The sequence below is a fragment of the Temnothorax curvispinosus genome, unplaced genomic scaffold (assembly GCF_003070985.1).
Source record: "Temnothorax curvispinosus isolate PA1 unplaced genomic scaffold, ASM307098v1 QBEX01002144.1, whole genome shotgun sequence".
NCBI lineage: Eukaryota > Metazoa > Arthropoda > Insecta > Hymenoptera > Formicidae > Temnothorax > Temnothorax curvispinosus.
The window spans coordinates 1-12,968 of record NW_020211924.1 but is presented as its reverse complement, the minus strand read 5'-3'; the positions used below and the strand labels follow the sequence as shown (position 1 = coordinate 12,968).

The 12,968-nt window shown below is 29.7% G+C and overlaps 1 protein-coding gene across 1 annotated transcript; it reads left to right on the top strand.

The window, feature by feature from the left end:
* The first annotated feature begins 5,814 nt into the window (after positions 1–5,814).
* Positions 5,815–8,515, top strand: LOC112468834 (chymotrypsin-1-like). Its single transcript, XM_025038198.1, has 5 exons — positions 5,815–5,875; positions 6,966–7,083; positions 7,225–7,480; positions 7,682–7,831; positions 8,075–8,515. Exons 1-5 carry the CDS (start codon positions 5,824–5,826, stop codon positions 8,225–8,227), a joined length of 729 nt encoding a protein of 242 aa, XP_024893966.1. The 5' UTR covers positions 5,815–5,823; the 3' UTR covers positions 8,228–8,515.
* The last annotated feature ends 4,453 nt before the right edge of the window (positions 8,516–12,968 follow it).

Below are 12,968 nucleotides of genomic sequence, written 5' to 3'. Positions count from 1 at the left end.
GCAAGTGAGTTGCCATTGCAAACGAAGATATTGCAATTAAATTTCTGGATTTTGTTCCTGAATATTTATTTCTTTTTTTTAGAAACGAGTTTGCAAGCACGAGGGACGACTGGCAGCCTTGAAAAAGGGCAACTACCTGCTGAAAGCGCAAGTAGACAGAATCAAAAGGACAATTTGGTAAAGCAGCGAGAAGATAGTATCAGCCTGCTGGAGGGCCTTGATTCCGTCTTAGCAGAACTAGGTTAGATTAAATACAGTGTAAACGCAAAGAATATTTCCATATGCAGAGATTGTATCGTATACAAGTATACACCATACAAATATTACTTATTGAAATATAGACAATTGTATGTTACGAGAACAATAACACACATATTTTTTAATAAATTATTATTGACCGAACGCAAAGCTTCTCGTAATGGCTTATTGAATTTAAGAAGCAAATAGTTTTAATAAAATAAACGCTTTATATATGCGATATTCGAGATGTAAAACCAAGGTGAGCTTGAAACGTTTCCCAGCGGTTTGAATCAATCGAATGAACGAGCTTGATTGTCAATTTTTTTTACATTAAATATTTAAGAAATATAAAAAACTTTGAGTATTTGAAACTTTGGCACGTGATTATTCAAAAAAAAAAAAAATAAATAAATTAAATTAAATTAAATTAGATTTTTCAATAGACTGGCGGTAAATTATGAGCAAAGTATAATTTGCTAAACATGACATGATAGTTCTCAAATACTTTGGAAATTTGTATTCAACATATTATTAAAAGAAATAAACAAATATTTACTTTTTAAACATTTTAAACAAATAAATTAAAATAAAAAATATTAATTTTTTCCCTCAATTTTCTCAAACAATCCGTTTTGCTCCTTATTTTCGAATATATTTTCCGAAAAATATCAATTTTATTTACATTAAATTTACAAAATTGATGATAAAACCACAAAAAATGTCATATTAAATCAAAAAGTTGACATTTTAAAAACTTCATAACTCGGAAACCACTTCTATTCCAAAATTGAAATTTTCAGGGTTGTTTAAGGATATAATGAAGTATATTCCCTGAAAATTTCAAAAGATTTTGAGTTGAAAGAAAAAAGTTCTGGTTATCTGAAAATGGCGATTTTTCGAAAATCGATCGGCTTTAGATGGCCATAACTTAACGAAATAGAAGCAATCAAGTAAAAAGTGGGTAGATTTCTTCAGAGTATACCTGAACAAAAAATATCAGCTGCTGATCAACCCTCTACTTCGAAAACTGTAGATATGACAGCATTTCAAAAATAAGCAAAATTTCTCTAAAACAGTGGTTTAGTTAGCAGCTCACCGTGAAGCCGGACTTGAATATAAACCAATGACCAATTTTTTCCTTAAAAGTAGAGAGTTTACAGAAAAGAATGCGGCCTCAAACGAGTCTCTAAGTTATATAGAAGCTGAGATATAAATTTTTGAAGATGACTGAAAAATCGACTTTTTTCAAAATTAAAAAAATTCTCCAGCGGCCGGATTTGATCGAATCGGGTTCAAATTTTCAGGATCATCTCCTTTTCTAGTGTACTTTCGAGGAAAAAATCGGCATCAAAATCGGTGACCCACCCCCGCAACTTTTGGTCGAAAAGTAATGGATCTGCCCATATATATATATATATAAAATGTGCGAGGAACAGAATTTCGAAAAAAATTTAAAAAAAACAGAGTATATCCTGGCTGGGGTAATAAATTTAATAATTTAATTTAATAAAAATGAGACGCTTATACATAAGTATCAAAGATTATATCAATTTAGAAAAGACCAAATCCCATGGTCGAAACGTGACGATTAATCCGACCAAAACCAATGGTCGAATTGTCACTATATTGCCAAATGTTGTCGATTAAAAATAGAGTTTTTCTTGTTAATCACTTATTGGCGAAACAAACATATACTTTTCCGAGAAAATATTTTAGTTGCAAGAAAGTGCAAAATTGCATTTTCTTCAATAAAATTGTAAAAAATTTGTTGTAAAATTGTGTTTTTAACACAGATACACTTTTCTTGATTATGAATCTGTTTTTTTCTTATTTTGTTTTAGATTTTTTATTACTCCGGCTCACACAACTATTATAGTAAACGGAAAGAATTGCTTTCCTTCATTATCAATAACTTCTGTTATTATTAATATTTTTTAATCATTATTTTTTAAGATAATTATAAAAGAATATAGAATTATGTGCCATAGTTTCAAATACTCAAAGTTTTTTTATCTCTTAAACATCTAGCTTTAAAAAAGGTTTATTTTTTGTCTGTCAAAGTTGTCCTTAAACAGAACATGTGAGAATCTATTCTTTTCCATCAGATGCCTGTACGATTTATTTTGATGACAATTTTTGTTAAATACAATTTCGTGAAATATGAAATTGTTTTTACATTATATGTATTGACAGTGATAATTAAAGATATCGCTACTGTATTTTTAGACAAATATTCTGTGACAATTTTTTATTCAAAATCAATCAGATTATATTAATAAAAAGTGTATTAAAACTAACGTATATTAAAATTATTACATAAATTTGTTAATGAGCGAGATTTCGTGTTACGATAATTATTATTAGTTATTTTAATACGTACATTACGCGTTTTGTGAGACAGGCTTTATCCAAGTAAATGGATACATATTCTAAAAAAAACAAGATATGTGGAAAATTTGATTTTTATCTTTAAATTTTTTACTTTTGCGTAAAAATGCTTTTTAAACACGTCTTGTCTTTTCACTAAACTTTTTTAAACTTTGTTGAAGAAGGATGAAAGAGAAATGAGACCGAAACGAGTCCTCTGTGCGTTTAAATACTCGAAGGAGCAATTATTTGCCAAAATACGAATTGCATGGTTTTTACAGATGAAAAATTCAGGAACGCTAGACCAATTGATTGAATCTTCTCCGATTTTCTTCATCCTCCATTGCTTCCTTCCAATATCCTTTCATGTAGGAATATTTATTATATTCAGTTAACTTTGTCTAGAAATAAAGTTGTTGGAATCCTATTTTTAATTGTTATAAACCTATAAACTTATTTTTTATTATTTGTTACGAATAAATGTATTAAAATACCTCGTTGTCAAAAGTTGTAAAAAAATCTACAAAACTCACACGGCCCTACACAGAAAGAAAGAATTTTGCCGTTGCAACGAAACTGTCGTTGCTCATTCAATAAAAGCAATCAATTATTCGATTTTACGATAAAATCTATTTTTTTCTTAGAAACAGGGATAGAAAAATATTGATAAAAATTTATTCCTAAGATCACGAAGCTGCCAGAGTAAAATAAAATATTCACCTGACAAGTACATTTCGCTACTACAATAATTATTATCATTGTTTTATTGGCAGAATAAGCATTAAATTGTCTTTATTAGCGAAATAATCTATTGTTTCGGCAAAAAATATGTGTTCTTAGAAAATATTTTCGCATAGTAAATGACGGAATTTATTACAAAAATATGTGCTAGTAAATTTGTCTTCCGTGCAAGGCATCATAAACACTACTATGCGAAGCATGAGAAACATTATTTTATATGTTACATCTTTATTGTTATACATATAAATTAAAAGATGCCTTTTTTTATTTCAGAGAAAATTTTCTCTACGTTGGATGAGTCTGAGTAATTTCTTAAATACATAATTACAACATACAAAAATCGACCTTAATCGGATTTTTGCGTTACGTTTTGTTTCTTTCTTCCTTCATTTTCTCTCTCTTCCTTTCTACCTTTTATCGCCAATTATTGCTCCGTTGAAATGAAATATACACATATATAAATATGACTTTGCTACATAAACCAAATATTGATATAATTTTAAATAAACTATATGTAATATTTGTGAATTTTTTAATCAAAATTTATCTGATACATCTTATAAACTCGCGCGCGCGATATTTTCGGAAAATGCAATTCATAATTATATTTTATTTGGAAAATTTTTCCGTAGAAACAAAACTGATCGGACGCAAAAGCTAAATTAGCAATCTTCTCCTCCGTCGAATACTTCCAATATCATTTCACGTAGGAATATTTCATATTCAGTTCTTCTACAAATAAAGTTTTTGAAATTCTTTTCTTAATAATTATAAACCTATTAATTAATTATTATATAAACCTATAACTCCAAAATTTGAATTACGAAAAAGTTCAAAGAAAGAATAATTTATCTTCCTTGTCGATCGATTTGAACATTTCGCCAAATTAGACGTTAAAGTAACGCGAGCGCGTGTCATGTATATTTCTGCCGACAATGTGATTTTGACGCGCGTGATTTCGATCGATTCGAACAATTCAGTATTCGTTAATTGCGTTAATTAACGTGTCGTAATTGTGCTCGTAAAGTAATCAACGAGAAATCGAAATCAAACGAAACAACCAACGAAGTATGCGGTCGTCGAAGATTGAAGATTCCGTGAAAAATGCTGATGGAACAATGTCGAGAGCCGAATAGGAACACCGGGTACGGTGAGTATTGTACACACATTCTTAAGATGTTTTCCAGCATGACTCAGCTGGCAATTCGTCGAAATCAGTGCGATATTTCGTATAAGCGACAGATCTGATGTGTTTGAACAAGACATACGTAAGTCAGCTTTAAACTGTTACCAATTATACGTGTAAGGATGTAGATACGTTTTCTATACGTACATATGTTTCTTTGCTTTATTTTTATTTTACCTGCTGATAATATTAAATTAAATTTTACTTCTCACCAGATGCTTCATTTTTGGGAAACAAAATAATCGTAAAAATTTTTAAATTTTACCACTATTTTTAATATTCAAAATATGTTCAAAAACTATTATGTTCAAAAATTATTTTCGTATTACGGCAGTAAAATTGTCAGAATTTCCATGAAAAATTTCCCATTTTTATTTCTTGCGTAATCATACTTAAAAACACAATTTAGAGTTGAGAGTCATTTTTCATTAGTTAATCCTATGATTGAACATCTTACGGTACTCTTAGGTATACTTCCGGTATTTTAATCCTCTTGCTTCAAAGAATCACTGAAATTATATTTGAAGACTTGCTATAATGTTACTCTGTGCCGCAAACTGTCTTTCGTTGAATAATAGTGATAGTTGACGTAGCCCTACGTCTACTTTCCTTCGCTGAATACTTTAACATCAAATAGTGACAGTTGACGTAGTTCTACGTTGTTGTTTGCGGCACAGTTGTTACTGTGCCCGTTTTTGTTTCTCTTTATATCTTTATGAATACTTAGTAAAATAATGCCTATTTAGGTAAATAAAACCGTTACCCACAAATTGATCCAGAAAAATTACATATTTTTTTAAAATAGAAATTTCTTTTAATTTATAAAAATTTCATTATTTAAGTTATTATTACGTACGGAAAATTTATACTAAAATTTTGGACGACTCGTTGAAATTTTGAACACTTTAGACGACGCACGTTAGCTCGGAATTCCGAGCGTCAATGTAAATGTTTAGTTTATCTTACGATTATCGGACTGCCGTTGATAAGCTGAGGCCCAGATAGGGCCCAAAACTATGCTTCTAAAAGCTTCTAGAAGCTTCTAGAAAACCTCCCCCCCTGAGACGCGTAGAATGTGGTGAGAATCTCGCACGGGGGGTTCTGGCCATTTTCGGGTATAAATAGAGCGGAAAACGCCGCGAAGACACAGATACTTTTTAACTTCAGCTCTAACACATATTTTTTGACTTCGTTAGTCACATAGTCTTAGACTTCGGTTCTCAACTTAACTCTTATTCGTTTTGCGTATCACATCTATTTACTACAGTCCAAGACTTAAATCTGCAAAGATGCGTGCGTTAGCTTGTCTCGTATTTATCGCTCTGGCATACGCCGTTCAAGGTACGAATTTATAAATTATTATATATATATATATATATATATATATTTTACCATAATAAAAAAAACTGATATAGAGATAGATATAGAGAGAGGTACAACTACGTCTTTCTAATAATTCATATAGATAGTATAAAATAATTACTTTCCAACATAAGCAAAATTATCAGTAATAGCATAAATGTCCGTTTTATAGCATTTATAGTTTGTGTAAACATTTCTATACGCATATGTAATATATATATATATATATTTGGGTGTCATTTTGGAACAACTTTTTTTTTTAATATATATATATATATATATATATTAAAAACAATACAAAATTCATAAGAAGCAAAAACAAGTTTTATGAAATTTATCGAACTTTAACTTTGAATATCTTTTGAATGGTTAAATTTATGAAAAAATAATAAGAGATTTTTTTTGTAGAGCGGTAAATTTACTACAAAAATCTCTTGTGGAGCAATGCTGTATTACTGTTTGTTAGATAGTTATAAAATTTTTTTTATCTTACTAAAAGAAAAACAAAAAATTGCGACGAGCGACCTGTTAATATTAATATTAAAAGCTAAAACTTTAACAGGTATCTTATTTTACCTTCCTGCAAGTATATATGCTATTCGTGAAATAAAAAAAAAAAGTTGCTCTAAAATGACACCCTGATATAAACATATATATATATATAATCCTTCTAAAAATAATTAATTATATAAAAATATAGTACTTTTTACATCCTAAGTTTCAAATATCAATAACTTCAGTCTTCAATTAATTAATTATATAAACGGATATACAAAAATACATACGTGTCTCTGTATTCTCTAAATAACGTGTAACTTTAACGTTAAAAATTAATATAGCGTGAACGATGAAATTTTTGTTCAATAAAAGATTTTTATTCTAAATAAATAAGTAAATAAATCTGTAACTTTTCTGAGCATATTACGGCTCACTTAGCCGTAAAATGGACATAATGTTTTATTATAATATATTATTGTTAAAAGTGTATGTAGTAATGTAACAAATATTAATTTTGGCGTATATTAACATGATTAATTTATTTTTGTCAATAATCCGTTTCTTTATAAAGACGCTTCCGTCGGAAAATTTCCATATCAAGTTTCATTGAGATATGACGATAAACATGATTGCGGTGGATCTATCATCAATAAACGTAACATATTAACCGCAGCAAGTTGTGTCGACAGGTATGTTACGCATTCTAAATTTATGTCAATACTGTGAAATATAATTATAAAATTAGTCTTTTAATAAGTCAAATGGACATAATATGTGAAACTAAGTATACATACATATACATACTTATATATCTCTTTTTATCTCATTAGATTTAAAAACCTGGATAAGCTGGATAAGCTAAAAGCACATGTCGGAACAAACTTCTTGAACGAATCAGGAGATGTTTATGACATAGAAAGTGTTAGCATCCACGAAGATTACGACATAATTCGATGGTATTATATCGCCTTGGTTCATCTTAAAACTCCTATCTATTACAACGAGCTAGTGCAACCGATAAATCTTATGACAAGCGACGAGAATCTCAAGGACAAGTCGTGCACGTTAACCGGATGGGGATCAAAGGTAATATCGAACTCATAATATCGGAATTTTTTAGTTTAATATCAAAATAAGGCACTCTTTTCAAAAAAAAAAACTCATTATTTTTTTTTTATATACATATAATATAACAAATTGAAAGTAACAAGTAAGAAGATATGTAATAATTATTTATTGTTTGTTATTTCTTTCAAATGTCCAAATACGCATTTATATACTTTTTAGAATGCTGATGTATACTATGGCGAGAAGCTTTCGAATAATTTGCAAGAAATTGAGTTGAGTGTTTATCCGCAAGAAAATTGCGAGAGGTTATGGGATGCAGAAAATACTCAAATTTGTACTTGGACAAGAAAAGGAGCACAAGCGTGCAACGTAAACTGTCAATTATTAATATTATAAAACGAATTTATACACATATGTTTATTATGTTTTACAATACCGAAAGAATATTAATAATATAAAAAATTACATTAAGAGCATATATATCTAATAATATGCCAATTTTAATTATAGCTTAATACTAAAATTATTATAGCAACAATTTGCAATAGTAAACAATTTATTATTATTTATAATATTAATATTTTGTTATTAATAATCGCATCTTTATTTCAGGGTAATCATTATGATACTGGAAGCCCTTTAGTAGCCAATGGATTTCAAATTGGAATCGTCTCTTACTTTTTTCCTTGCGCAATGGGACTTCCAAACGTTCACACAAGAGTATCAAGTTTCCTTACATGGATCATGGCAAATTTAAAAAATTAAAAAAAAGATTGTTGAGGTAAAACTCTTTAATAATAAATGCCATTTGTATTTGGCGCTAGATGCGTTCTCACATCTCCACGTATTGAGATATCTAATGTTTATATAGGGTCCATTCCGTTTCACGCATATGCGCGCATTTTCTATGGTAAACGTTACGTATGCTATAGATAAATGCGCGCATATGCGTGAAACGGAACGAATCCAGTTTCGGTTTTCGTTACTGCTCACTCGCGCCAACTGTCGTCCTGTGCTTCTGCCTGTACGTCACACCGCTCACGCATATATTGTGTATAATTAAAACTACAAATATAATTATATTGACTGTTTTTATTATGTCTCTGTTAAAAACAACAACAAAGATATTATTTTATTTATTAACATACCACTTTGTTTTATATAATTTATAATTTAATTATTAATATATGTATTTTGAGCAAATTATTTCTGTAAAATTATATTACTTCCTGTTATAAGTATTTTCTGTTGCTTTTTCCATCAGTTAAATAAATTACCAATGCAAGTAACAAATCAATCGGTTTGATTTTTTTTCTATGTAAAAGCTAATATTCTTGTTTGTTATCTTACGCTAAACAATATCATATTAATTAGTTAGCACAAAATTCATAAGTGTACGTGGTATTGTTATAATTTATAATTACAAAAATAAATTCTGCACTTTTCTCAAACTTTAACACTAAAAAATGTAGTATTGTAATTATATATTTATCAATAAAATAACAATTTTCTTAACATGATAGACTATTGTAATTTATATCACTAAAGGCTAAGAAACCAAATATCGTGTCACAAATCTGAATTGCAGCTTCTGTTCTTTTTTTTTTGTATTTTCTTAAATGCTACCCAGACACTCATATTATTAGTAGAAAGGATGCCCTGATCATCAAGTTCCAATATTAAGAATCTCCGAAGAAATCTGGAAATCACTTCTGCAGCGGATTTACCATCAATCAGTATACCTTTTTACTGCCGCTCAATGTATATTTAAAGTACGTACTTCGATCATGTTTTATGTTATTTATACACTCGCATATAAATAAAATAAAATTCTTTTTGTAATACCGAAAGAAAGATGTTTAACTCTGGCTAGCACTTAGTTTCGAGTTTTTAATTCGCCACACTCCGATACGTGAGATTGCTCGACTTCGTCGCACTGTCATTTTCATTCTAATTAATAATATTAAGCGTGTACTGTATATAGAAATTAGAAATACAGACTCTGAATAAGATGTTTATGATAATATCAGGTCAAGAATAGTTATTTGTGTAACAAGTGTGGTAAGATGAAAATTTCCGGAGTTTACGCACGAGCCGAAAACGAGTGCGGTAACCGCACCCGGAAATTTTCATCTTTACACACGACTTACACTTCCTATTTTATGTTGCAAGTGCCTGGAAAGTGATTTATCACGCACGCGTAGCGTGCGTAATGGGGCACTTTCCATGCACGTGTTGCATAAAATGATTTAAATTTATGAATTTATTATAGGGAAACTAAAAAATTATGTAAAAATTAAAAAACCGAAAAACGTTTAGCGGTCCACACTGAACCGGAGTGTAGCGAGCTAGGATTAAAATTATCTGAAAAGCAAAAAGTACTCGACCAATACTTTATATGTCTCTTTAACAGCTACGAAAGAAAACCTGGCGCTCTGAGAGGTTTAACTATTCACGCTGATGCAAATCTGAGACTGACACCGTTTACAGAGTAAAACTAGCCACTTTCACCGTAATTTCGATTTTTTTCAATTAAACATTGGCTTACTTATTCTGTCAATTTTTATCGAATTCACTAAATATGTATAATACATACGCCCCCCCTCCCATACCACTTGCAACTACCAACGGTGTTCCCGCTGGTTCTGCCTGCACCTTATATCCGGATGGAGAAAAACCTCGGTAAGCACCAAACAATAATTATTTTATACAATAAAGCAGCTTCATCTTTATCTATTATTTATCAAATTTTAAAGTTTAATAAAATATGAAAGTTTTTGTTTTAAAATTATATTCCTTTGAACCAATAATAAGAAATAATTATTCTATTTCTGTGTTATGAGGGCAGTTTTCAGAGTAGCGTTTGTTAGCAACAAGTATGGGCGAAAGAAGATATAAAAAAAATTCAGTGAGTTGTAGGAGAACACAGAATTTGAATAGACAGAATTAGAACCGTCTTGGATTGAATAAAAAAAAGCGACAAGGGCAACTTAGAAGAATGAGATAATTATAAAGAGAAGGAAAATGGGAGAACAAGAGATGGTGGAATAGAAAAATGCCTAGACAGAAAAAGAGAATTAAAAAAAATACTCAGAAAAACATAAGATTCTAAAAGAATAATAAAATCAGCGGAAAAAGATATTATATCAGCGGAGATAGAAAGCCAGATAAAAAGGTTAAAAAAGAAAAAGACAGATAGAGAAGACGAAATAAAAAATAAGAAATAAAAAATAGTTACACTGTATAGTCAGGTATTGTAGTACAGTAAGGTACATTAATTCGTTGGGTCACAGTAACCTGGACTTACCGATCGCTGGATCGATAATGATTAACTCGGGCGCGGTTCATCGAAATATTAAAATGTATTAAGAAAAGCATAAGAGTTAATTAGATTTCTCTCTTAATTTTATTTTGCACTTTCTTGTTAGTTAGATTAATTACACAGGCCAAAAAAATTTTTTGTCAAGTAACTTCAACCAGAGTGGGTGTTTCGTATCTTCGGTCACAAAAAACAATACCGCATTCCAAATTGCTCCATCACGTCAGATCTTAAAATTATTTCGAATTTTTTAAATGGAAAATCAGCAATTTATAGAGAAAAAATGTGTAATAAATTACTAACCGTCAATAAAGTAATAAAAATGGATAAATGCTCGATTTATATATATATATATATATATATATATATATATATATATATATATATATATGTGTGTGTGTATTGCATTGATTCCTCCTTACATTGATTCCTTATTATAGCAAGGAATAATAAACTTTGTAGGCACGTGTAATTAATCGAACTAGTAAAAAAAGTGTAAGATAAAATAAAAAGAAAGATCTAGTTAATTCTTATGCTTCTCTTTATACATTTTATTATTTCGATGAACCGCGCCCGTATTAATCATTAACGACCCAGCGGTCGGTCAGTCAGGCTACTATTGTGACGCGCATTTTACTGATAAGGCATCTAAAATTTAATTTATTAGAAATCATTCAGAGAGCGAGACAGAGAGAATGTTTTCCGAGAAGTTAGAAAAAAGAAGTAATTGTACCTATAATAAAAAAAGGATATAAAAATAAAACAGCAAATTATTGAGAAATTTATGCTGCTTAACACAGCTAGCATATAAAATTTGCGTTATAATTTTTGTAGAATGATTTAAAGAAAAATAGAAAAAAAAAAGATTTTATCGGAAACGCGAACATGATTTCGAAGAGGCCGAGGGATGCGGACGAAATGAGGGAAAAATGCTGAAAAGCTTTACAAGATTTTTTGAAAGAATGACTTTATGTTTTGTATAACGAAATTCTTGAAAAAACATTTAAAAAAAGTCCATTATATTATAATACGCATATAAACGCGAATGTTATTTAAAATATCTATTAAAATAAATATAAATTTCGGATAACTTAATTGACCATTTTCAAGCACTTTTTATTTGAAAACTATTAAAGCCACAACATTTTGGTATTAAGAAATAAGTGCTACCTGCATTTTTGAATTTACGCATTAGAATGTAGTTTAAGTATTTTAAAAGCAAATTCCTCTTTTTATGACGCTAATCTCATTTAAGATAGAGATCCTAAAGCATCTCTTATAATTAGTTTTCTCACTTTATTCCGACTTTCAAAATGCGTTTTTTTCACAGATTTAGTACAATAATCGTATTTATTAAAGTATTTATTTCGAATTCTGCTGTGATTCCAAGAAGCGCGATCTCTATACAGAATTTATTGTGTCGATATAAATGTGGAGCGTATGTATGTACTCACCTATGCAACTCCGCGTTGATTAACGCGAAGTCGATTAATACGATTGCCACAAACAGCTGATACATGTTTCTTGAATTTCTCGGGGACTAAAGCTACAAAAATCAAGAAGGTTTTAAGGGCGTTATAACTTCGAATCAGTCCACAATTGGTATGCACAACAGACAAAGAATGTAGCAAACTTAGTGTTTCCGTCGCTGCTCATATACAGATGCGCGTGTACGTCCTTTGTCTTTAATATAATAACAAAGAGGAGGAGGGCGGTAAAGCGAACAAAAAGTTTTAAAAATTCTAACGCTTCTAATAACCCAATAGCTCTTTCACTAATTTAATCTGGATACACTTGCACTACTATAGTCTTCATATTGGAAATAGTAGTTGGTCGATCTCGTCAGATTTTAGAACGATCAAAAAGAGTATAAAAAACAAGCTAGAAGCTAGAATAAGATTTCGGGATAAATAAAATTTCAAAAATGTTAGCTTGGAATTAAGAAATCAATTTTACGTAGGATTTGCTCGAAACCTTTCTTTATAATATTAACGATAGTGAGATACCTAAACTAGTTTTGCAATATTATAACAATTCATTGATTAGAACACATATGACATGATAATTTTCGTATCGACAATTTGGTATTTATGTGTTGAAAATTTTAGACAATTTTTATTAATAAGCAAAAGATTTATGCGTATATACGTTTGTGTAAGCATAAGAAATGTAAAAAGTTATATATAT

What these genes read in the sequence shown, in the direction of transcription:
- LOC112468834 (XM_025038198.1), top strand. Translation starts at nt 5,824, where the DNA reads ATGCGTGCGTTAGCTTGTCTCGTATTTATCGCTCTGGCATACGCCGTT. An exon ending in TCTGGCATACGCCGTTCAAG is followed by an intron (nt 5,876 to 6,965) that starts GTACGAATTTAT and finishes TTCTTTATAAAG; the next exon opens with ACGCTTCCGTCGGAAAATTT. An exon ending in TAACCGGATGGGGATCAAAG is followed by an intron (nt 7,481 to 7,681) that starts GTAATATCGAAC and finishes TATACTTTTTAG; the next exon opens with AATGCTGATGTATACTATGG.